The sequence below is a fragment of the Perca fluviatilis genome, chromosome 24, assembly GCF_010015445.1.
Source record: "Perca fluviatilis chromosome 24, GENO_Pfluv_1.0, whole genome shotgun sequence".
Lineage (NCBI taxonomy): Eukaryota > Metazoa > Chordata > Actinopteri > Perciformes > Percidae > Perca > Perca fluviatilis.
In genome coordinates this window covers 16,616,027-16,639,838 of record NC_053135.1, presented here as the reverse complement: position 1 = coordinate 16,639,838, position 23,812 = coordinate 16,616,027, and the positions used below count along the sequence as shown (strand labels likewise).

General features: G+C 41.3%; 2 protein-coding genes and 2 non-coding genes across 4 annotated transcripts in view; 2 read left to right on the top strand and 2 right to left on the bottom strand.

Annotated features, from left to right (window-relative positions):
* LOC120554212 (gastrula zinc finger protein XlCGF57.1-like) overlaps nt 1-23,812 on the top strand; it is a 443,376-nt gene that overhangs the window by 214,297 nt on the left and 205,267 nt on the right. The window lies entirely within an intron of this gene.
* On the top strand, nt 1,644-23,136 carry LOC120554206 (coagulation factor XIII A chain-like). The gene is made up of 18 exons (XM_039792942.1): nt 1,644-1,725; nt 4,001-4,080; nt 5,367-5,463; nt 6,322-6,498; nt 7,657-7,905; nt 9,027-9,145; nt 9,700-9,807; nt 9,941-10,115; nt 10,948-11,086; nt 12,071-12,174; nt 12,255-12,343; nt 14,300-14,453; nt 15,472-15,581; nt 17,843-18,008; nt 18,094-18,248; nt 18,606-18,742; nt 20,705-20,810; nt 22,622-23,136. Exons 1-18 carry the CDS (start codon nt 1,644-1,646, stop codon nt 22,655-22,657), a joined length of 2,283 nt encoding a protein of 760 aa, XP_039648876.1. The 3' UTR covers nt 22,658-23,136.
* Nucleotides 16,763-16,836, bottom strand: trnat-agu. Its single transcript has one exon. It is a non-coding gene; the product is annotated as a tRNA-Thr (tRNA).
* trnak-cuu lies at nt 17,084-17,156 on the bottom strand. The gene has a single exon. It is a non-coding gene; the product is annotated as a tRNA-Lys (tRNA).

Below are 23,812 nucleotides of genomic sequence, written 5' to 3'. Positions count from 1 at the left end.
AATGAGTAAGAAACCTAATCTTGTCTGGTATTCTCTGTCGGCTTCTATTCGTGTCATACTTTCTTAATCCCTTTTGTTGCTGAGTCCAGAGATGCCAGTCAGCAAACAGGAAGTGGAACATATAGTCCCCTGACCCAATCAGCAGCAGCGGGTCAGGATGACCTGACAGCCTGGCGGTCGAGGTCAGAGGAAGTTCCGGCAGAGGAAACAGCTTTCCAACATCTCGGTTCATCTTTTTAACTAAACCTCTAACCCTGGCAGCATGAAGGATCTTTGACATCCACATCTGTGTTACACATGATGAAATATTCATTCAAAGTCGACAAAGAAAATAAAACTGTGATAATCTGTTTCGGGTCGTCTTTCCACTTTTTTTCTGAGATTGTTGCTCCCATAAGTCACTTACACACACAAACATAGGAAAGTAGGGTCCAGGTTGAAAAAAAGCAGTAGTTACCCTTTAATGTCACTGCTGATCAGTAACAGGTCAGAGAGTTTGGGTCGAGGTCACAGACACAAACACACACACACACACACACACACTTCCCTGTTCTTATTGGGTCGAGTTCACACACACACACACACACACACACACACATTTCCCTGTTCTGATGATGTGTGTGTTTTTGTCAGAGGTGGAGGAAGTATTCAGATCATTTACTGCAGTAAACATAGTAATACCCAGGCTGTTCTCATGAACCATTCGTACATATAGCTACAAAAAGTAAAACACTTATTTATATATATTCTACGTATTTATTACTGTATGAACATTGACTGCCGCTGTAGAAGAATCAGTGGATGGCTGGGACATAAGGAACCCAGGAAACACGTGTTCCTGTCCTGGGAGGGTTTTACCAAAAGAAGTGAGTGAAGTCTGCACAACAGCTAAATGCTCCGGAAAAATACTTTATTGTGCAAATAAGGCACACTGAACATTTGGCCTTCCTCAGGTGGAGGAGCTACATGGATGTGCACAACAAACCACCATCTTTTCCTCCAATCTTAACTAAGTCGTTTTGGTGCCTAAACTTGACTGTCCGTCGCTTATGAGAATGTGAAATGAAAAGCATAAAAAAAACATCATGAAAAGCGTAAAAAATAATGCAAAAAATATTTTTGGAAAAGCATAGAAAAAGGTGTCATAAGCCTAAATAAATCTAATAAAGCATCAGAAAAACATTGAGAAAGTAACATCAAAGTGTTTTATTATTGGAGAATAATAAAATATTCAGTTGTTATCATAAGTATTTAGTGATGTACCTAATGTAAAAAGTAACTAAACGTATCGAGGTGTGTGTGTGTGTGTGTGTGGGGGGGGGGGCTTGTTTAACTAAACCCGGGAATCCAGTATACTTGTGGGGCCCGACAGCTTTGTGGGGCCAAAATGCTGGACCCCACAAGTTTAAAGGGCTGTTTGAGGGTTAAGACTTGGTTGTAGGATTAGGGATATAATAAGGCTAAGGTTAAGGTTAGGTTAAGGGTTAAGGTTAGGCATTTAGTTGTGATGGTTAAGGTAAGGGGCTAGGGAATGCATTATGTCAGTTACGGGTCCCCACGAAGATAGTGCCACAAACCTGTGTGTGTGTGTGTGTGTGTGTATGTGTGTGTAAAAAGGGGAAGTAGTGTGTGTATATAAACCGATGCTGAAGTCGATCTCATCATCATCTGATCTGACCATCAGAGACTCGACAGACAGACCAACTCCTCTCCTTCATCTGAGTGGTGAGACACACACACACACACACACCTCGTGCACACACACACACACACACACATACACACACACAAATTTAGCTGGAGATCCAACGATTAACATGTTCATTTTTAAAGTCTATACGTTTCATTATACATACTTATCATAAAGTACTTGAATTTTATCTTTTATTTTACAGATTTTTCCTGTTTTTTTAAAAGATGAACAAATTACAAATATAGACTGTGAATGTACAATATTTTTTATCTATCTAACTATCTATCTAAGATACGAAAATATATCTTTTGTTTTTACATAATTTAATTCAACGTGTTGAATATTTGGTCCACATTTGACCATTTGTATAAGCCCGTATATTCCCTGTGCAGAGTGACAGCGTTTCTGTGGGGCTTTATGATGACATGTTATAGAGATGTAACAATACACTCAACACATAATTTGATATGATTCACGGTTTTCAGTTTTTCCCACAATTTTATTTAACAGTATGATCTGCAGACAAATGACCTAAATATTCCTTTATTTCTATAAACTGGGCAAAGAAAAGAGTTGTTTTGGCTCTAAGACACTTTTGGCACCTTTTTTTGATGCTTTTGATGTTTTTTCTTTTTTTTTGCTGAAACAACCCATCAATAAACTCCACGTTTACCTGCTGCAACATTAATGAACACATTAATAATCAATAATCATAAATCGCTAACATACGATAGGGATGTTACGCTCAGGTCAAGATTCCATTCACGATTTTACTGTACGTCCATGATACAATTTTCTCACGTTTGTTTTAACAGATAACAAATGACTGACAAATATTCCTTCATTTATTATCCTGAATAACAAAATTAAAGTAAAATAGCACTAAATAAATAGAAAAAAAAGTCAAACAAGTGAAATCCAGTAGAAAACTAGAAACTAGGCCGTTTAGAAATGTCATTGTGATTCAGTTTTTATGTCAACCAGTTGCAATCTTTACACATTTATGTTGATCAGGGCCGTACTGGGACTGAAAATCAGCCCGGGACTTTAAGCTGGAGAGGCCTTTTACACGAGTGCCCTTGGTGCACGAGCAGAAGGATTTTTTTTTTTGCAGTTATTTTAATTCTAATAGTGTTTTTATGGTATAAAGAGAATCAGATTACGCTGAAGACCTTCAAGAAACTTTAGGATGACACCTGCCTCCTCAGGTTGTATAAGCAAGTCACCACTGCACTGAACACAACCAGGTCAGCAAAACCTAATCTCCAACACATAAGTCACAGTATACTGCTAACTACCAGCATGTCATGTGCAGTCAGTTGGAGTGATAAAATAGTTACAAATACTCCCACTGATATACTCAAAAACTACAATACAGTCCCATAAAATAGAGATTTGTGTGTGTGTGTGTGTGTGTGTGTGTGTGTGTGTGTGTGTGTGTGTGTGTGTGTGTGTGTGTGTGTGTGTGTGTGTGTGTGTGTGTGTGTGTGTCCTTACTTTCTCAGCTTGGCTCCCTGGCTCAGCTTGCCCTGTGATGGACCCTGCCTCTGCTTACTGATTGTGCAGCTACATATCATATGCATGAGAAGAACATCAGTTATAAATATGACTAAGAATAAAACATTTTCTAGTTCAATCTGTGCTTCAGTCAAGCTATTATCTAGTATGTGGAACTATTGGCATTTTATCCTATATGCAAAAATCTGATTGATTGATTTGCCTAATATGATTGCCTACCCAGCCTTGCACACTGCCCCTCTACCTGTCTGTTTCCTGCTCTTCCTCTCTTCTCCTCTCTCCTCCTCCTGCTGCTCCTCCTCCTCCCCCTTTCTCCTCCTGCTCCTCCTCCTCCTCTCTCCTGCTACCTACCTCACATCACCAAATCCAAACCTGACTGAAAGTGAACTCTTTTTTCGGCGCCTTAAGTTTGAGCCAATCGGATGTCAGGAAAAACGAGTATCAGTCCAAGTTAGGAGGGGCCGCTCGTATCCCCCTCAAGACTGAAAGTATTGGTTTGGCCCGGTCTGAAACACACACGCACACACAGACACAGCGCTCCGCTGCAGCTGAACGGCCGGCTAGGCCGGTCGCGTATGAGAAAAAAAACAAAAACGTATGGACCACCGGCCGGTTCGGCCTGAAATGGACCGGCCGTTCGGGATTGTTCCCGGTATTCCCGATGGCCAATCCGCCCCTGATGTTGATTATTAACCGATTCACCACACATTGGTACATCCTAATGTTCAATATTCAAAGTATTATATTCATGTTTTCTTGCATTAAATATCTGTTTCCCTCTCTGTGCAGTGACTTCAGTGAAACTTCCGACCATCATGTTTCTATCAAAGGGGGAGTCAAACAACTACAAGGGGCGCTACATTGAGCAGGTACTGCACCACTAAGAACAAACACATTACAATTTCAAATAGGAATAAACGTCCAAGGCACTCTTCTTGCAAAAAGTTAAAACAAATTAAAAAGTTAAAAAGCAGAAATTATTAATTTTTTTGTCTAATATTTAAGATAAGAGGAACGTATGTTGATGGGTTATCACAGACTAGTATATGTCAATGTTTTGTCAGAATACTGTTTTGAAAGCATTTTATTATGTTTTTAATGACTTTTTTTGGGCAATGTGGTTGAACGAAACCCATTTTTTCTGAAACAGAAACATTGAAAAAGGATCAAAGTTGACCTGAGGACAACTTGAGGGTTAATCGATTAGTTGTTAGGTCTATAAAATGGTTAAAAAAAGAAAGAAAGTGTTGGGGATTTCCTCCTCTGTGTCCCCCCCCCTTTTGGGACAATGTGTCTGACTCCAAATAAAAGACCTACTGTATATAGCCCAGCGTATTCGTTACATTGGAATCACATTGATCCTAAGCAAGAGCCAAATAAGATAATGCGATGAAGTCAAATACATTTGTTTAATCAGTCAAGCATCGGAGTTTCAATACACAGATCTGTGGGATCACAAAGCACGCAGAGACTAAGTTTCCCTAGCAACAGACAAAAAGCCAGGGTCGGTCCACGTATCTCTTAGACTGTCAGACCTTGTGAGCCCCGATCTATTCTTCCCCTCATCTCTTATACTTTCTTTCGTGATGTCTCGTCTTCATTTGCTGTCACGCGAAGCGGTACATTCTGCTCCTCTTTCACTTATTATTACTGAATGTACTTTGCTCATGGCCACTATCTTATAGTTATGTCTTAAGCTAAAACAGCATACACCCAAACACACTTGGTCTCTTATGGAAACATTTTACATTCTTATTATATTTATCTGCAAATAGCAAGAACATTATTCTACAAAAGAAAAAAATCTTTCCCAAAGCCCAAGATGATGTCATCAAATGTCTCGTTTTGTCCACAACTCAAAGATATTCAGTTTACCGTCACAGAGAATAGAAAAAAACTAGAAAATGTTCGTATTTAAGAACCAAGAATCAGAGAGTGTTTACTTTTAATAAAAAAATAACTAAAACCAATTAATCCATGATCAAAATAGTTGGCGATTCATTTCATTGTTGACAACTACTCAATTTATCGATCATCTTTTCCGCTCTACATCTAAAATTTGCTCAACGTTGATGGACTACAACAATAAAATGCATTTACATGAAATCATTCCTCTCTTTCTTTCATTGTTATATTTTGTGTTATTAATCTTTAGGTGTCGACCTCCAACTTTGGGCAATTAGAAGAAGATTTTCCAGAGTTTGAGCCTTTTCCTGACGCTCCCACAGCCAGAGCACCTGTTGATGATGGCAGTAAGATCCATTTCATTTATAATATTTTTATCTGTCTGATTCAATTCAATTTTATTTATAGCATCAAATCATAACAAGAGTTACAGTATCTCACAAAACTTTACAGATAGAGTAGGTCTAGGCCACACTATAATTTACAAAGACCCAACAATTCCAATAATTCCCCCAAGAGCAAGCATTTACTGTAGTGTGACAGTGGCGAGGAAAAACCCCCTTTAAGGCAGAAACCTCGGACAGCCCCAGGCTCTTGGTAGGCATGTGTCTGCCGCTGCCAGTTGGGGGTGTGAACAGTGGCAATTATAGTAACAATAAAGATAATGGAACTCTGACTAGAAATAATAGTTGTAGCAGTTCAGGGCATAACAGGGCATAGTAGGGCATACCAGGGTGTAGCAGGGAACTACAGGGTGTAGCAGGGCACTACAGGGTTTAGCAGGGCGTAGCAGGGTGCGGAGCAGGACCACGGCGACAGCTGCAACCATGACTTAGGTGCCACCCTAATTCAAGGAAAACTGCGGGGGCGAGAAAACATTAGGGCTCCGGGGAATAAGCTCCCCAGAGCTATGTTAGTAACAAGCATTTCTGGGACATGATTGCACACATATCGAAAGAGAGAGAAGAGAGGAGCTCAGCATTCCAAAGGAAGTCCCCCGGCAGTCTAAAACTATAACAGCATAACTAAGAGCTGGTGCAATAATCCAGTCATTTTATGAAAAACGTTTGGACAAATTGCAACAGAAGCAAACTCAACTAGAATAATGATGATGATGATGATGATGATAATAAAAAAAACTCTGATCTGATTCTCTGATCAGTGATCAAACACGACGTACTCTCCCTTTATTCCTTTCCTCTCAGCATACCTGTCGGTGCAGAATGTCGACATGTGTCAGCAGATAAACAAAACGCAACACAACACGGACGCCTTCGACACCCCCAACCTGGTGGTCCGCCGCGGTCAGCAGTTCCTGGTGAGAGTCACCTTCAACCGCCCGCTGGTGCAGAGCGACGACTTCCAGCTCGAGTTCCTAATTGGTGAGTTTGAATTCTGGGATAGGACACAGATTTACAAGGTTTTTCCTGTGAATTTATATGTGTATGGTCAAAAAAATAACATGAAAAACCTGTAACTGTGAACAACCATATACATTTCCATTTTTTTTAAGATTGTTTCAATAAGGCTGTTCTCATGAACAATTCATATACAGTATATAGCTCCAAAAAGTAATGCATGGTAATTTCTATGTATTCCATGTCTTCATTACTGTATGCAGCACTGCATGCAAAAAGAAATCTTTGAAATTGGTCCAGTATTGAGCGACAACGTTGTGATTAGCAGCCGCGAACCGGTGCTGCTATATAACCCTATGGGGCAAATGTGCATCGTCAATTTCGTCCATTAAAAGTGCTGTTTTTGTTATTATGATAACTGTCTGACAACATAATGTAAAGGATCTCTATAGAGATAGACTGTCAGGATCCGGCTGAGACTGCTTGCCTTTGTGCCACTCTTGTGGACTTTTTGTGTATTTTGTTATCTGTGCTTGTTGCTGTGTTCTATGGTTACCTGTCTGTCATCTGTCTTTGTCTCCGCCCTTCCCCTTATATGGTCTGCACTTCCTCTCTTGTTAGTTTCCCTCCAGTTCTGTTCTCACCTGTTCCCAAGTTTGTAGTTGTTGAGTCACAATAAAGTGTGTTTGTTCTGCACTCCTGACTGGAAGAGTCTTGCATTTGGGTCCACCTGCTGAAACCGTGACATAGACCTCTTCTAAAAGAGTAAAATCCTCTTTGTTTAACCAGAAACAGCTCTGAGATCGCTATCCCTAAATCCACCAGACTCAAAAGCAATTCTTTTAGCGTATATAGAGCCAACATATTTCCACATGTAAATCGGTAAACTGTGTTTAGTTCAACCAAAACTAGAGTTGTGATTGTTGGAAAAGTGGAAAGTTGATCCAAAAGGGCTTTTGACTTTGTTTGTTTTTGTTTCTTTATTTTGCGATGATAAAATTACTGTTTATTTACATGGAGTCTGTTGGCATTAGCGATAGCAATTTTGCGGTTGTTTTAATGTTTAAAAAAAGGATCTTACTCTTTAACAGAAATCTTTATATCTGTAAGGATCCGTTCCATAGTGTTTCCCCTCCTTTCCTTTCATCACTCCTCCTCCTCCTCCTCCTCCTCCTCCTCCAGGTGGAAACCCTTCGGCCAGTAGGGGCTCCCTGGTGGTGGTAACCTTCAATTCCCGTCTTGGAGGCCCGTGGTTGGGTCGGATTGTGCAGAGTCAGGGTGTAACTGTGACTCTGGGCATCACACCGACGCCCGATGCCATCGTTGGGAGATTTCGTATGTACGTGGCCATCGTGGCGGGCACCGGCATGCAGCGAATCAAGAGGGACGGTGCCACCGACCTGTACGTGCTGTTCAACGCCTGGTGTAAAGGTAGGAACTCCTCTCCTGTCACCTGAGAGACGCTGTTCAGATGTTTCTGTCCTGTCTAGAAAAGCAAAGATTAATCGATTATTTGTCAACTATTAAATGAATCACCGTTTATTTTTGGTTAGTCAATTAATCAGTTTGAGTCATTTTTCATGAAAAAAAATGAAAACGTCTCTGATTGCAGCCTGTGAAATGTGAATATGTTTGAGTTTCTTATCTCCTCTGTGACAGTAAACTGAATATGTTTGAGTTGTGGACAAAAGTAGAAATTTGAGGACGTCATCTTGGGCTTAGGGAAACACTGATTGACATTTTTCACAATTTTCTGACATTTTATAGACTAAACAACTAACCAATTAATCGAGAAAATAATTGACTTATTAATCAACGATGAAATCGTTAATTGCAGCCCTAGTCCTGTCAGATAGACGGTGTTGTAATGTAACAAACTACAAATACTTTGTTGCTATAATGTAATCATGCTGTAATTAATATATACCTAAACCTGGTCTAAAGTCAATAGCACAGCATTTCATTGTTATTTTAACAGCGAATTAGTAAAATGCTTCTAGGCTCGTGCCCAGCGCGCACACACTATGCTTGTTACACACACTTTGCTTGTTACACACACAGGGAAGCGCAGCAGCACACAAACATGCAAAAGATTACAAATAAAAATATTACGATGCAAATCTGCCATCATAGCAATGCGCCAAGGTACAAACGCACCTGGCTTTTAAAGAGAATGGGACATCTCTGATTGATTTATTGCATGTTACGCCCAAAACACACCTATGAATTAATAAACACACTAAGTACAACCCTTTCGACCCTTTTTTCTGCCGTCAAACTAGCAAAAGTGGCTTTGGACAAGCCCTAAACGCACGTTTTTTAAGGCTAAAAAGCCTGTTATTCTGACACCGTGAAACTTTTACTTTTCAAAGATACGTGGTTCTCACAGGACAGTGACGCTACAAAGACATGATGCAACACAAAACACATACACAAAAATCTTCTTAAATCTTCCTTCGAGCAGCTTTAATGTTTCAGAGAATTTCATTTGAGAGTTTAACGTTTTGTTTCTGATAAGGTATAGTGAAAACTCTGTCTGTCTCTCTTTGCAGATGATGCGGTGTTTCTTCCTAATGAAGCAGAGCGGAACGAGTACGTCCTCAACGACCATGGCGTGATGTATCAGGGTTCATTTGATGCTGTGACAACCCGTGACTGGGTTTATGGACAGGTTAGTCTGGATTAACAGAGGCACACTGCAACCATAAACTTGACATGCCGGATATCCGGTGTGTTGCCTAAAACTGATTGTCGCCCGTGAGCGCGTGTGCAGCCTGTTAAAGGTGTATCACCCATATGTACGCAGCTCACTTGTAAAACTGTGTGTTACTGGTTGTATATGCCCTTTAAAAAAAAACATTCGGCTCTGATTGGTCAACCTGTCCCCATCTGTGCTCTCGGAGTCTCTGCACTGTCATTGCAGCCGGGGAAAGCACCGTATAGCAGCACTTTTTACCTATTTATAGTATAGCTGTGTCTTCACAAACAAACGTTTCTGACGGCTCGTTTAAAAACAGTTTCTAATACGGGCTGCATATATTTCTCTATCGATTGAGTGTTTTGATACTTTCACAGTATTTATGTAGAACCTGAACCTTGACCTGCTTTATAAATCAAAGAAGAAATCTTACTTTACAATATGGAACCTTTAAAGAAATACAAACAAACAACCCACAGCTTTTTTTTTCTCCTATCCCAGAATGTATCTTTGTTTTCTTACTGCAGTTTGAGCGCGGCATTTTAGATGCCTGTATTTACATCCTGGATGCGTCTCGGATGCCGATCAATGACCGAGGCAACATCATCAAAACGGTTAGGATGGGATCCGCAATGGTGAGAAAAGAGACTTTCACATGAGTTAAATATCTCAACAGCTGTAGGATGGATCCTTAAAAAACTTGGTTCAGACATTCTGATCACCCAGAGAATGACGCTGATGATTCCCTGACATTTCTCTTCCCCTCAGATTAATGCTCAGGACGATAATGGCGTGTGTGTCGGGAACTGGAGTGACAACTACTCGATGGGCAGGCCCCCGACATCTTGGACGGGCAGCGTCCAGATCCTTCTGCAGTATACCAAAACCGGACACCCGGTCGGCTACGCCCAGTGCTGGGTGTTTGCTGGAGTCTTGAACACCTGTAAGAGCATGCACTGTTTCCAGGATACACTTGTCAAGATGTCATGTCAAGACTTTCAGATAACTTCAAGTATAGATGGCCAAGGCCCAAAAAGACCCAAAACAAACACAGAGACGGCAAAAAACTGCAAAGAGACTAAACTACCAAAAACTGACTACAAAATGACTACAAAGTATTGCAAAACAACAACAAACAGACCCAAAACAACCACAAAAAACAACAACCAAGTGACGCTAAATGGAGCGAAGGTATTTCAATCAGGAGAGACTTTGTTGTAGATATGCAAAGGTTTATTGTACATATGCATAATATGAAATGTATAGAGTCTTTGGAGATTAGACTCCATCGTTATAAAATTATTTTTAAGGGGTAGAGAAGCCAAGACATATCGCCCCAGATGGAGTCCAGACACTGGTGATGGTAGCGAAGGAATCCGAAGACCGGACTGAAGGAGCTGTCTTCCGGAAGGGGGCTCAGGGTGCCACGGGTGACGATGACTGGAGGTGGAAGGGGAGGAGGAGGGTTGCACGTTTGCCTGAAATGACAACTGACAGCAGAGAGAAGACATTTAAAGCATGATGTCATGCTGTGACTGGCTCATGAATTTCGTGGCCGATTCTGGTTGGTTTACTGAAAAGTGAACACCTCATGAAAGCTGATTAGTTTTAGGAAGAGAGAGAGGTGATTGAAGTTATTAGAAGTCTTCCTGAAAGAATTTACGCTGAGCTACATGAGTGTGTTTTTTGAAAGTGACACACCATGAACAATGTACTATTTGTTGATAGTATGAAATGTTTAATGTTAATAATTTGAATATTTCATATTTTTGCAGTCCTACGCACCCTCGGCATCCCAGCACGGCCCATCACCAACTTTGTTTCAGCTCACGACAACAACGGCAACCTGAAGACCGACCTCATCTGCCTGCCTAATGGCTTGCCGGACTACACCAACACCAAGGACTGCATCTGGTCAGTCATGCCTGTTGCTAGGAGACCGCCAGGCCAGAAATTAGTCCATTAGAAATGTTTCTACTTGTTCAGACAAGTAGAGACAAAAATGACTGCAGTGAGACGCAAAATAACTACAAAGTGATGTAAACGTGTACAAATCACAGACACAAAAATATCACAAAGAGACATAAAAGGACAACAAAGAAACAAACAGATATAGACAAGTCAACATTACAGCGGTGGCACCTCACAAGTAGCAAAAATTGAAACCCATCCATCTATCCATCCATCTATCGTGATCCCCTTATCCAGGATTGGGTCGTGGAGGCGTTAGCTCCAGCAGGGGACCCCAATCTTTCCTTTCTCGAGCCACATTAACCAGCTCTAAATGGGTAAAATACCTTAAATTTGTACTTAAGTAAAGTACTTGAGTAAATGTGCTTTCCACCACTGGAGAGAACCATGTTCATAGATACTACTTCTTCAATCAGGGGTCTCCAACAAGTAGCTCAGTAGCAGGCTTCCAGTAGCTTGCCAATAGGTTGACAAACTGAGATGCAAAATTAACACGATATTAAAAGTGAGGTAACTGACTTTGTGGGCCATAGACGTTTAAAGTGGAAATTTTTTCTTGGACCCTGATGGGAATATTGTCAGTGATGTAACTAACTATGTGGACTAAAAGAAGTGTAAAATAGTCATGAACCATGACGCGAAGTTAAGATTTTTCATAAGCTTTGGGTATTGTAATTTCTGTAAACAGTAGCTTCATTCGGCTAATGTGTGTTATGTAAACAAATGTAGGCAATGTGATGCGAGTAACTCTTGGTCACTTGGTCCAAATACTGCAGTTTCTTTACTGTGTAAGGTCTGTGACAATGACCCATTTTTGGATTGGAGGGTAATCAGATATAACATTAAGGTATTAGAACTGTGTGTAATCTGTGGTTTGGCTGACTAAACACATGTACAAAAAGATGTACTGACAGCACGTCTCTGTAGGAACTACCACTGCTGGAACGAGGTGTTCATTAGGCGCGACGACCTGCCGCCCGGCCTCGGAGGATGGCAGGTGGTGGACGCCACGCCCCAGGAGACCAGTGATGGTAGGACAGACGGACACAGACAGAGAAAAGCGGACGGATCAACAGATAGCTGGATGCTAAACATGATGTTTGTTTTACAGGATATTATCGCTGCGGTCCAGCGTCAGTTATCGGCATCAAGGAAGGTTTGATCTGTCACCCGTATGACCCAGGGTTCGTCTTCTCTGAGGTTAGTTTCTCATTAAGTGCCTCATGAAGTGAAAAAGGCATTATCCCAGTGTTAAAGGAGAACTCCGGGCAATTTTTACGTTAATCTTTATCACTATGAATATGCGAGTACGGTCGATAGAAAACAAAAATGATCTGAACCGGTGCTAGCAACACAGAGTTGCCGCAGCTACGTCTAGAGCTCCCACTTAGCTAAAACGGCAGTTGTGGGGGTATGTTCTAAAGGGTGCCTTTGGGAGTCTTAACAGACACAAAATGCAATTAAAATGTCTGTGCAACATGAACAGGGCCCTTGGGTGACAACAAGATGCGTTTTCAACTCAGACATCCTGCCGGTAGCTAGCTCACCCTGCTAGATGCTAGCTGTCGTCCGGGATGAGTGTGTTCAGCGAGGCTTCGGTGATAATCATCACGCAGCAGTTACGTGGGTAGTTGTAGCTCATCCATTTTGTGTGCGATTCGCGGATGTTTTTATGTTTGAAAACTGCTTAAAAATCCTTTTCCATAATGTTGTCTGACACAGAATATTAATCTGAGCCTGTCAGTGGCAAAACAAGCACTTTTGAGAACGTAAAGAAGGTGCACAATAACTGCCCTATAACTTATATTGTAGCTTGTTTTGCTGACTACTGAGTGCAACGGTCTTGCTTAAATGACAATTCAGGCGCAAAATGAACCTAGAGGTTAATAACATATGTGTACGGTTGACTCGGTACCCTTGTTATTAACCCCTAGGTTCATTTTGCACCGGAATTGTCCTTTAATACTGGACCAATGTCAAACATTTTTGTACCAATCAGTCACTTGTCTGTTTTCACGAGAAGTCCTCTACAACAGACAACAGACTTTCTTCCTGTGGTTCCATGTTAGGTGCTGTCACTCCGGCGGGGGGGAGTGGAGCGTAACGCCCATGCAGTGCTATTGGTTACTTTACACGGCAATCAATATCCGAGACAAGTCCCTCCCTAGCTTTGTGTTATTACAGGAAACACGTAAACATGCAGAAACAAATGGCGCTCTGACTTGCGTTTCATTTAAGAACAATCAATGGAAGAAGTAATGAGATCTTATGCCTTTTTTTATCGTGCACCATACCTCTGGAATAACCTTCCGTTAGATGTCAGAGAAGCCAGCTCTATCACCACTTTTAAATCAAAACTCAAAACATTTCTTTTTTCAAACATTATGGACCATTAATGTGACTTCCTCTATCTTCTGTTTTTACCCTTGTACCACTTTTTATTTCACTTTTATGTACAATGATTTTAAATGTATTTTTTTTGTATTTTAATCAACATTTTTTACTGAATTCCCTGTTGTACAGTGTTTATGGTTATATTGGACTTGAAATAAAATTGAATTGAATTGAAGGGGTAGGGTAGGAAAGGGGATATGGTGGTTAGAATGAGGGAAGTACTTTTTGCAAATCTTGGAATATTGAGATATTTTATTTTACAGATTCCATCTTTGGGGTGGATCCTATTTCATTTCTATGTGTAATCTTGAATGTTTCCACGTCTAAAGGTTTTTCCATTGAAAGGGTATTACAGTACTTTGTGTTTTAAATGTTTTGAACCTTTTTTTGCTTAATATTTTTTCTTTAGCGTGATAATTAAGCAATAGCTCATGATAGGCTGAGGTATGTTGTGATTTTATCACAGCTAAGGGCCGCAAAGCCATTACGTATGGCAATATGAATTTATATTCCCATTCCAATATAAAATATTTTTTAATAATAATTTCACAATGGAACAGGCCCTCCTGGGCTGCCTGCACATACTGAGGCAGCTGCTGTAGAACGCAGGTAATGTTGGCTTACACTAGCAGCGAGCATAGGCTATTTTTTTGCCAAAGATTCTCTATAACTAAAGAGAACCCATTACATCCTGCACCAGCGGTATGAAACGCTGCACACTTTCTGTCTCCTAAATAATCATCATATCGGTGTTTCCTCCAGGTGAACAGTGACGTCGTCTTCTACAAGCGGGATCGCTACGGGACTCTGACTCCGTACAAGGTGGAAACGGATTACATCGGAAAGGCTGTTTACACCAAATCTTTGGGCAGCAACTCACCGAACAACATCACACAGAACTACAAGTACCCTCAAGGTAACACCCACACACATTTCTGGGCTCTGTCTAACCCCTCCCCCCCGCCCACACCATACCTGTCAAGTATCCCGTTTTAGCCGGGAAAGTCCCGTATTTTACCCTTCTTTCCCGTCGTCCTCCCGTATTAGTATTTTCCCATAAATCTCCCGTATTTTAACCTGCGTTATTAAAAAATAATAATACCCCGGGCCCGAGCGGAGTAAAAAAAAACAAAAAACATTCCCAATCTGAGCTCTGTCACTAGCCTCGCGATAACTGCCACCTGCAGTAGCCTACTACAGGTACTGTAGGTGGCAGTTGTCGCGAGGTTAGTGTGTGAGGTCAGATGATGAGTGACAACGCGGGGGAAAAAAAAGAAAAAAAAACAGAGACGGATGACGGATGACGCTATGACAGAGACAGTGCGCTGCCAAAACTTATGAAGGCTTTACTATGCATTCCCCATAGCAATGCACGTTGAGAAAGGGTGTTTAGCATGGTACGAAAGATTGTTACAGAGAATAGGATGGCGTTAGACAACAGAACTGTTTGCGCTCTACTCTCATGTAAAATGAACCACTCCGGCCCAGCCCACAAATACACTCCTTCCAAAACAGTCTTAAAGAATGCAAAGTCTGCAACAAATTTGTACAATAACTCACTAAAGAAAAGTTACGTGAAATTAAAAGAAAAACTGTAAAAGAAAAGCAATATGAAATGAAAAGAATGTGTGGAATGAAAATAAAATGTAGGCTAAATATAAAGACAAGCAATGTTATAAATTTTAAATGTTTTCAGCATTCTGCATCAAGTGGTGATTTTAGCTTTCTTGTACACCCGTCTTAAAATGTAAGGGATACTGGAGCTTGGTTGGGGTGGTGGGACTGCTTGAGGTGGGCACCGGAAAATTTCCCTTATTTTCAAATCCAAAACTTGACAGGTATGGCCCACACACTGATGTCCACGAGACATGTCCTAAAAACAACAAATCCCCCCCCCAAAAAATTGAATGAATTGAATTGATTTCTGTCTGCAGGTAGTGCAGAGGACAACAGGACTATGGCCCGGTCGGAGGAATACGGCGTTAAAAGGCATCACTCCGAGCTGCCCAAGACCACACTGTCTATCATTATTAACGCCAGACAGGTAACACACCTGTCAGTACTGAGCAATTATGGGTGTCTCGATTTCAAATCGAGAATTGATCAAAATGATCTTTTTCAATTATCGATTTCAAAGGATCGGCGATTCCCTGTATTTTATTATCTCTCTGGAAAACAAAAACAGACACAACGTAGCGTGTCCGGCTGGTAGCATGCAGCTAGGTAAGACAGTTAAGACACAAGGTAAGGTTAGATTAGGGGTATACAATTGCAATTTTCCAGACACCATGGCCACTGCCGGAGTCAGAGATGACAGAGAAACAGCAGAACTGGAAAATCCTCCTGCTTCCCTGAAGTCCCTGTGTGGCAACATTTTGCCTTTCCTGTGTTAAGTTATTGAAACAAGCAACATAGGTAAAGCAGGTGGGCTCTGATAGGACTCCATGGTGCATTCAGGTGCACCTTGTAAACTCCAAAAACTCTAACTGTTGCAAAGTACCCTTCTGATATCTAGTGACTCTTCTCTTCTTGTGGCATTTTCATAATGGTTTATTTCAACCAAACCAGATTGGTGATTTTGGCAATTTCAGGGATGTTTAATGTAAACAAAAAGGTCTATGTCTGTAGGGATCCTTTCAATAATGTTGTCAGACACTTAAAGGTGCTCTAAGCGATGTCATGCGTTTTTTAGGCGACAACATTTTTTGTCAAATACAGCAAACATCTCCTCAATATCAGCGAGCTGCTGGTCCCCTGAACACGCTGTAAAAAAAACATGGTCTCTGTAGACAGCCTAGGGTCCACAAATGGCAACAAAAACAAACTGTGCCAACCTGCACCACCAAACATAACAAACAGTCTTCCAGCGTTCCAGACAATAACCGACAAGAAGGATTTGGGGGTCGGGGTTGGGGGGGTAGTGCGCGGAAGCACGGAAGGGAGGGAGAGGGGACAGAATGAGGAGGAGGGAGGGGCAAGCTAGCCTCTTTTTGTTTGAAAATACTTTGAACGTCAATAAGAAGTGCCGTCACCCAATCATCATCGCTTAGAACACCTTTAAGATGTGGTTCAAGATTGTAACATGTTAAAGAACAGTCTAAAAAGTCATTTGTGTTAACTTTTTTCATTTGCTACCAGGATAGCATACTTGTACCATACTGTGTAGCATGGTGATAGGGTAAACGTGCAGATGGAATGCAAAGAGTGGTAATGTCTGCAACAACAAGGTGCTGCTGGGATTTGAACCCAGGATCTCCTGTTTACTAGACAGGCACTTTCACCAACTAAGCCACAGCACCGCCGTGTGTACTTCTGTAATATTAAATCTTCCATTTTGTATAAACTGTATAATATACTGACTGATTGATACATTCTAACATTTACTATATTAAGATTGTGCTGAGGTTTGCACTGTTAAAGTCCCCAAGAGCAATGACAAGCTATTCTGGATATTTCCCTCCATGTTCGTTAACATGTCAGTCAGGTGTTGTAATACCTCACTAACCCAGTCCTGAACTCAGAGATTCTCTGTTTCAAAAACACCTTCGCCCAACATGGGGCTCGAACCCACGACCCTGAGATTAAGAGTCTCATGCTCTACCGACTGAGCTAGCCAGGCTAATTTTACACAGTGTTTAGTTACTTCGCTAACTTTGGACCCATCGTCTCGTCGCAGCTGTAGCTCGTTAGCCGAGCTACAGGTAGTCCTTTTTAAAGAGTTCTTCTGTCTTTGTAGCCCTTCCAGAATCTTAGTAATCCGGCCGGGAAGAGGGGGACTGTTCTGAGACTTTGCAAAATAATTCCAGAGCGATTGCACTTCTAGAATGTTAATTGCAGTTCTAGAATTTTAAGTTGTAGTATTAGAATGTCAGGTTAACGTTCTAGAATTTTACGATGCAGTTCAAGAGTGTAACGTTACCATTCTAGAATGTTAAGTTACAGTTCTAGAATGTTAAATTAGGCTGGGCTAGGTATTCTAGACTGTTAAATTGCTGTTCTAGAATGTTAATTACAGTTCTAGAATTTTAAGTTGTTGTATTAGAATGTCAGGTTGAAGTTCTAGAACTTTAAAATAATCAGAGCATGTCAGTGGCAAAAACAGCAGGTTTTGTGGACGGAATTTGATGGTGCGCAATTGCCCATTGACAGTACCTTACATCTTGTTCCGCGTCTTGCTTAATACTGGACCAATTTCAAAGGGTGTTGTTCAGTCTCTTAGACACAAACACATAGGAAAATAGGGTCCAAAAAGTTAGCATTTAAGTACAAATTCAATGTACTTGTACTCTCCTCTCTTCTCTCCAGGTCAACCTGGGTCAGGACGTCAACCTACAGGTGGATTTCAACAACCACAGTAATTTCCCCAAAATCATCCAAGCCAACCTGGCTTTTTCCGTCATCTTCTACACCGGAGTCAGAGCCAGTCACTTGAAATATCACAACATCACAATCACTGTGCCGGCCAATCAACGTGAGCGATGTCAGAGAGGAAATAGTTTTTGTGTTTATTAGAGATAACCTCTGTTACAATCATGATGCGTGTGTGTGTGTTGCAGTGAAGAGGGAGATGGTGAATATCACAGCTGATGAGTATATGCCATATTTGGGCACTCAGCGCTGCCTGCAATTTGTTTTGACTGGTCAGACTGAGGACGAATCAGTGACCGCCATCAAGGTGCTCGAGCTGCAGATCCCGACGCTCACCGTGACGGTAAGACTCGTGTCAGGGTTAAAAATCGGCCACTTTAAGATTTAGCTTGGTGTAAGGTATTTTGATGCGTTACCTCTGCTAATTGTTAAGAAGAAGTTAAAACATAGAGCTTTTATTCTGACAGGAAAATCAGAAGTGGTAAAATGCTGTAATGAGTGGCCATTGACTGTGTTGTTCATTAATAAAGAGAGACGTGCAGTTTCGTCTTGGTTCTGGCATTGGACGCCTGTGTTTCTTTATTTTATAATCGAGGCAGAGTCTGGCCGATGTAATAAACCCTCGGTATTAGGGCAGCGCAATTGTGCGCTTTGTGTTGTTGTTCTTCTTTTTCTAATACATCTTCTTCTGTGTTTCCAGCTGAGTGGCTTGCCTCGGGTGCAGCAGGAGATGTTTGCCAACGTTACCTTCACCAACCCCTTCATCTTTGCCCTGAAGGCCTGTAGGCTGTCCATGGAAGGAGCTGGAGTCATGAGCGAGAAGACCCGTTTCTACGAGTACACACACACACACACACACACACACACACACACACACACACACACGCACACACACACACACACACGTGATGTGTAAGAGAGGTCAAAACACCTCGATCGCCCCCCGGGGACTGGCTGCAGTATAGGTCATAAGTCCTGACCCCTCTATGTTAGCGGATGGGACATTGGCCAAACTAAAAAATCAAAGTGCACGTCAAATACTTTTTTTAGAGCTGCAAAGTTTAATCGATTAGTTGTCAACTATTAAATTAACCTGCAACTATTTTTGATTCATCGGTTTCAGCGAAAAATTCAGAATCCAGGTTCTTAAATGTGAATGTTTTCTAGTTTCATCACTCCTCTCTGTCTTTGAGTTGATGGAACATGGACCAAAAATAAGATAAAAAAAATCAAAGTAAACGTTGAATACAATTTTTCCCAAAGATGGTTTCTGTCATTTTAGGTAGTTCTGATCACGCTGATGTTTGCTCCAAGTGTTCATTTTTCTGATGGGTTTTTATAAGGGCTGTCAAAATGAACAAGTTAGTGCTAAGTCCTCTTAACGCCACATACAATAGGTTTTCACGCAGGATTAACGCACGCTGGTGAATTTAATATCATAAGAGGTATTGTTAATCCTTCTTTTAAGGAAACATGAAGTTAAGTGTCCTGATAAGCTAAGTTAAGATAGTGCTAGCTTGTGTCAGGTAAAGTATTTGTTATTTAGGTGATTAGTAATATTTTAGTAAGATGCTGATGTGTGTTATTATAGCAGCAGCTCGGTGGCTCAAGTGGCAAGTCAATCCCCATAGACCTCCATGGTAAAAACTCCAAACTTTTACAGCATAAATAAACATGTTTACAGACTTTGGTTTCTATTAAATTCCCCCCTTTAGCACTTCATGACGACTGTATGAGGGGTGATTTCTTTAAATTACTCACCTATTTAATTTATATTAAGGCTTAAAGTTGTGTTACTATCGACATTAAATAAGATATTTTGGTAAGAAAAGCGCCATTTTCTATTTAACCAAGTATCCTGTATCATAAATACATGTGTGGCATTCGTAGCAAAGCAAAATGCTTAAAAATCGGTTGAAAATGTTGTGAGAAATTATGATTTTAATTGTGGATAGACCTCCTGCCTTGATAGAAACATGCTTTAGGAGGCACGGCATATCTGTCCCAAAATTGTTGCCGCATCTACGTATTGCTCTAATGAACAGCGGTGCGGTGCGGTGTGTATATATAGTATATACATATATGGCATTTGGCTTCCCTTTTGTACAGTGAGAAGAAGTGGAGACGGGTCGTCCATCTTTATATACAGTGTATGATCTTAAGCAAGCAGCCCACAATTTAGGCGACCCAATTGGTAAACCAAATGTTTTCATACATAATTTTGTACAAAATGTCTTTCTAAACTAGCTTTAAAAAGGTCAAATGTGAGTATATCATGGAGAAATAACGATATATGAAATGTTTATGTTGACACATCAAAACATCACTTACATAGCAAATGTCAAAATCTTCTGTATGAGATTTTCACCAAAAAAAAAAAAAACTACTGAAATTTACCAGAATTATTACATTACAACACACTGTAATACATACGTAGTCTCACTTTGCCAGACCCAACTCCAAAGCGTGCTGAAGGAGAGTTTGACTACTCCACACAGCATTCGGGGATGGGAGGAAAACGTGCTATGGTTTAATGAAATTTCTTTAAACCAACGGAGCCGCTGGAAAACACGGCTCTTAAACACGAAAAATTGTCCGTGGTAAAACGACAAGAAAAGCCTGTAACAGTGAATAACCATACCATTTTTATTTTCCCTATCTGGAATATTCTGCCTTCACTTTTGTACAGTGGGAGGAAGTGGAGACACGTCGTCCAGCTTTATGTATACAGTATATGGTGATGACATGTTGCTCTTTGGCTCGTGTGTATTTATACCCGTACACCTATGTGTGTTACAGAGTCATTGAGCCTCAGGCTTCGATCTCCTGGACGGAGTCGTTCAACCCTCGGCTGGACGGAAAGCGCTGCATTGTGGCGGTGATGGACTGCAGCAACCTCTGTCAGGTAACCTCCACACCTTCCTCTCTCTTATTACCAGCAGTGGAATGTAACAACAATCAGTCAAGTACTGTGTAACGTAACTGTGTTCATGTTCAGACACTGTCCGCGGCAATTGGCCATATCCAGACACATCTTCCTGTCTTTTTGCTGTGCTTTTCCTGGGCGATTGCCCCCCTCCCACCCCCCCGAAGTGCAAGTAAATTTTAAGGTTAAGGTTATCAATTTCAGCTGTGCTTTTTCTACTGTGACAAGTCAAAATGTCTGCTGTGAAAAAGGTCCATTGGTATGCAAAAGTGACTTTGATGAGAGGCAGCAGTAAGGAGGCTTGGGCGAGGCTCAGGTGGCGCTACGACTTTACACTCAGCTTTTACTGAATAATTTGGAGTTGTTGAAGCATGCCATTTTATTGTGAAGACCACAAGTACAGAAGTTGACAGCATTGATGTTAATTGGACTTGGTAATACGATGATTACCCCCGAAAAACCAGTAGCGCCCCGAGAGTGTTTACAGCGGGGAGATAGGGTCAGAGTATGGCCAAGGGTAGCGCGCGCCTAATTCACCGGTGTTAGCTTCCTTTTGCCGGCTCTATTAAAGACAAAGCTAAAGTAAATGGTTAACATGATATTCCATTAGAAAGGTAAGTAGCAGGGCTCGACATTAGCACCAGCTAAAGGAGGGTAGATTTCGGCAGTGGCGGGTAATGCAGTCAGTCACTCTCACTAGCCACTTTGGCGCCTTGTGTTCATCGATTTAAAAGATAATTTTTCAACCAAAGACAGTCTCAGTTAGCCGTAGGTTTGTCATATGACCACTTAGTTTTGTGTGAAACCGCTCAGTGATGCCACCTTGATGCCCAACTTGCTCGCTAGCTAGCTAGCTAGCTTAGCTCTGTTCCACAACGCATGTAACGTTACCTTACCTGATGTGTTTTATCCAGTGAAGTGTTTTCAGCACATAAGCAAAAGAACAAGCAAGATCCGCTGCTCGTGTGAGTAACGTTACATCCCCGGTACGATACACGCAAGACATCGTAGTTTCAGCGAGACGTCATCCATGCTAAGTGTGTAGTCTTTCTAATTACGTATTTTCATAGTCTTATACTTCAACAGTTTAACAATAAACTGAGACTTTCTTGACTTGCGAAATTATCTATTGAACTGATGAACATCATATGTGTAATTCATAGCTCAATTCAAACAGGATCAAAAAATAATTATTATCTCTCCATTGACTCTTACGTTCATATTTTTTTCAAAAAGATAGGTCCCATGGACCGGAAGTACTGTAGAAGGGCGTGACTTTGGCTCTCTATGCCATGAGTAGTTCCGCTTGTTCGTGACCTCCTATTTCTGGATGTCAGTATCGACTGGAACACTCTGAAGCGTATACTGCCCCCATCAGTTCCAGAAGAGGCGCAGCACCGATGCTCTAACACTGGCATCGGCGCTCACGGTGCTTACGGTGCCCCTTTTGTCATTTTAGAATCGAAAGGTATCGCAAGTATCGGTTCTCGTGACATCCCTAAGACACAGGAACACAGCTGTGACCCAGCGCGCAGCAGCAGGAGCCCACGACCGGCGTACGGTGGCCTGTACGGTACATCAGACCCACAACATGGCAAGCCGAGGCAAAAGTCGCGTCTGTACAGGTCATAGACGGTATGAGGTATAGGTTTGTAGAAGAAGTACAGAGAGAGCTTCCCGTCCCCGAAGGCGCGTGTCACTTAGCAGCCGGCACGCTCTAAATCACTTTTAACTACTTTCCACTACATCTCAGACTGAAATATACTTGCCCTGTTGTGTTTTTTTTCCAGGTGAGGGGAGTTGCTTGGGTCGACATCATGCCCTGAGATGATTGGTTCACAGAGCTGTGTGACCCCCGCCCCTCGCCATGTCCACTACGACCTCCACCAATCACAGCAGCTTCAAAACGGAGTGGGCGGAGCCAACAAACCAGAGCAAACCACGTCTTTTATGATTTTATTTCTCGTTTGACTTCAATGTACACAAATCACAGGGAAGCTTTGATATTTAAAATAAGTTTAGCTAATTTAGTGGGGAAGCTCGAGGGCTAAAGGTAATATAGAGGAATAATAACAGATCATTTTTAATAGCTTTATTGGGCAAATTTGAGGATTGTTTTTCTTTCCAAAATGAGATTTGAGAACTAAAGTATGAGCAGATAACTGAGTTAGTCACCGCTGGACCAGTTTGGCAGCAGCTCTCCTCCATCACATCTCCGCTCTGGAATGAGTTGACATATTAATCATTACTTTCTTTTTCATCTGCCGAACCTTTTCTATTAACAATAAAAGCATTTTCAAAACCACGGAAGGTGTCACAGAACATTATTTCCACATCCGTCAAAACCATAGAGGACAAGACAAACTGCAGTTCAGTCTCAGTATTTTTAAAGAAATTGTTCCAACGCAGCTTCAACAAAAGGTTTAAATGTTACAGTTGTGGAGGAAGTACTCGGCCGTGGCGGAGCTAGAAAATCTGGAGGCATGTGAAGACGGCACGGGGGAATCCCCCACATGGTTTAGGGTTACCTTTGGTTGATCATAACTACTGATAGATTGTCGCACTGCTTGCTCTTGAGGGAATTACTGGAATTGTTGGAATTGTTGGGGCTTTGTAAATTATAGAGAGTGGTCTAGACCTATTCTATCTGTAAAGTGTCTCGAGATAACTTATGTTATGATTTGATACTATAAATAAAATTGAATTGAATTGATAAAATAAGACACATTTGTAAATCTTTACATTTGTAAATCTTTACATATCTAATCCTAGAACATATACAACAGAAAATAGACATGAACTGAAAACATGTTATTTTACTCAGTGATATGACGTGTTATGCTACTCTACCGCAAGTAATACAGAAGGAGAATAAAAACATACCAAGTGGTCCAGGGGGAACTGCAGGCCTACCCTCTTCATCCCGTGTCATCTCCCTCTGCCTCCTCCTAATCACTCCAGTCCTCTGTCCCTCTTTATGA

What these genes read in the sequence shown, in the direction of transcription:
- LOC120554206 (XM_039792942.1), top strand. Translation starts at nt 1,644, where the DNA reads ATGCTGAAGTCGATCTCATCATCATCTGATCTGACCATCAGAGACTCG. An exon ending in TCATTATTAACGCCAGACAG is followed by an intron (nt 15,582 to 17,842) that starts GTAACACACCTG and finishes TCTTCTCTCCAG; the next exon opens with GTCAACCTGGGTCAGGACGT. An exon ending in GAGAAGACCCGTTTCTACGA is followed by an intron (nt 18,743 to 20,704) that starts GTACACACACAC and finishes TGTGTGTTACAG; the next exon opens with AGTCATTGAGCCTCAGGCTT.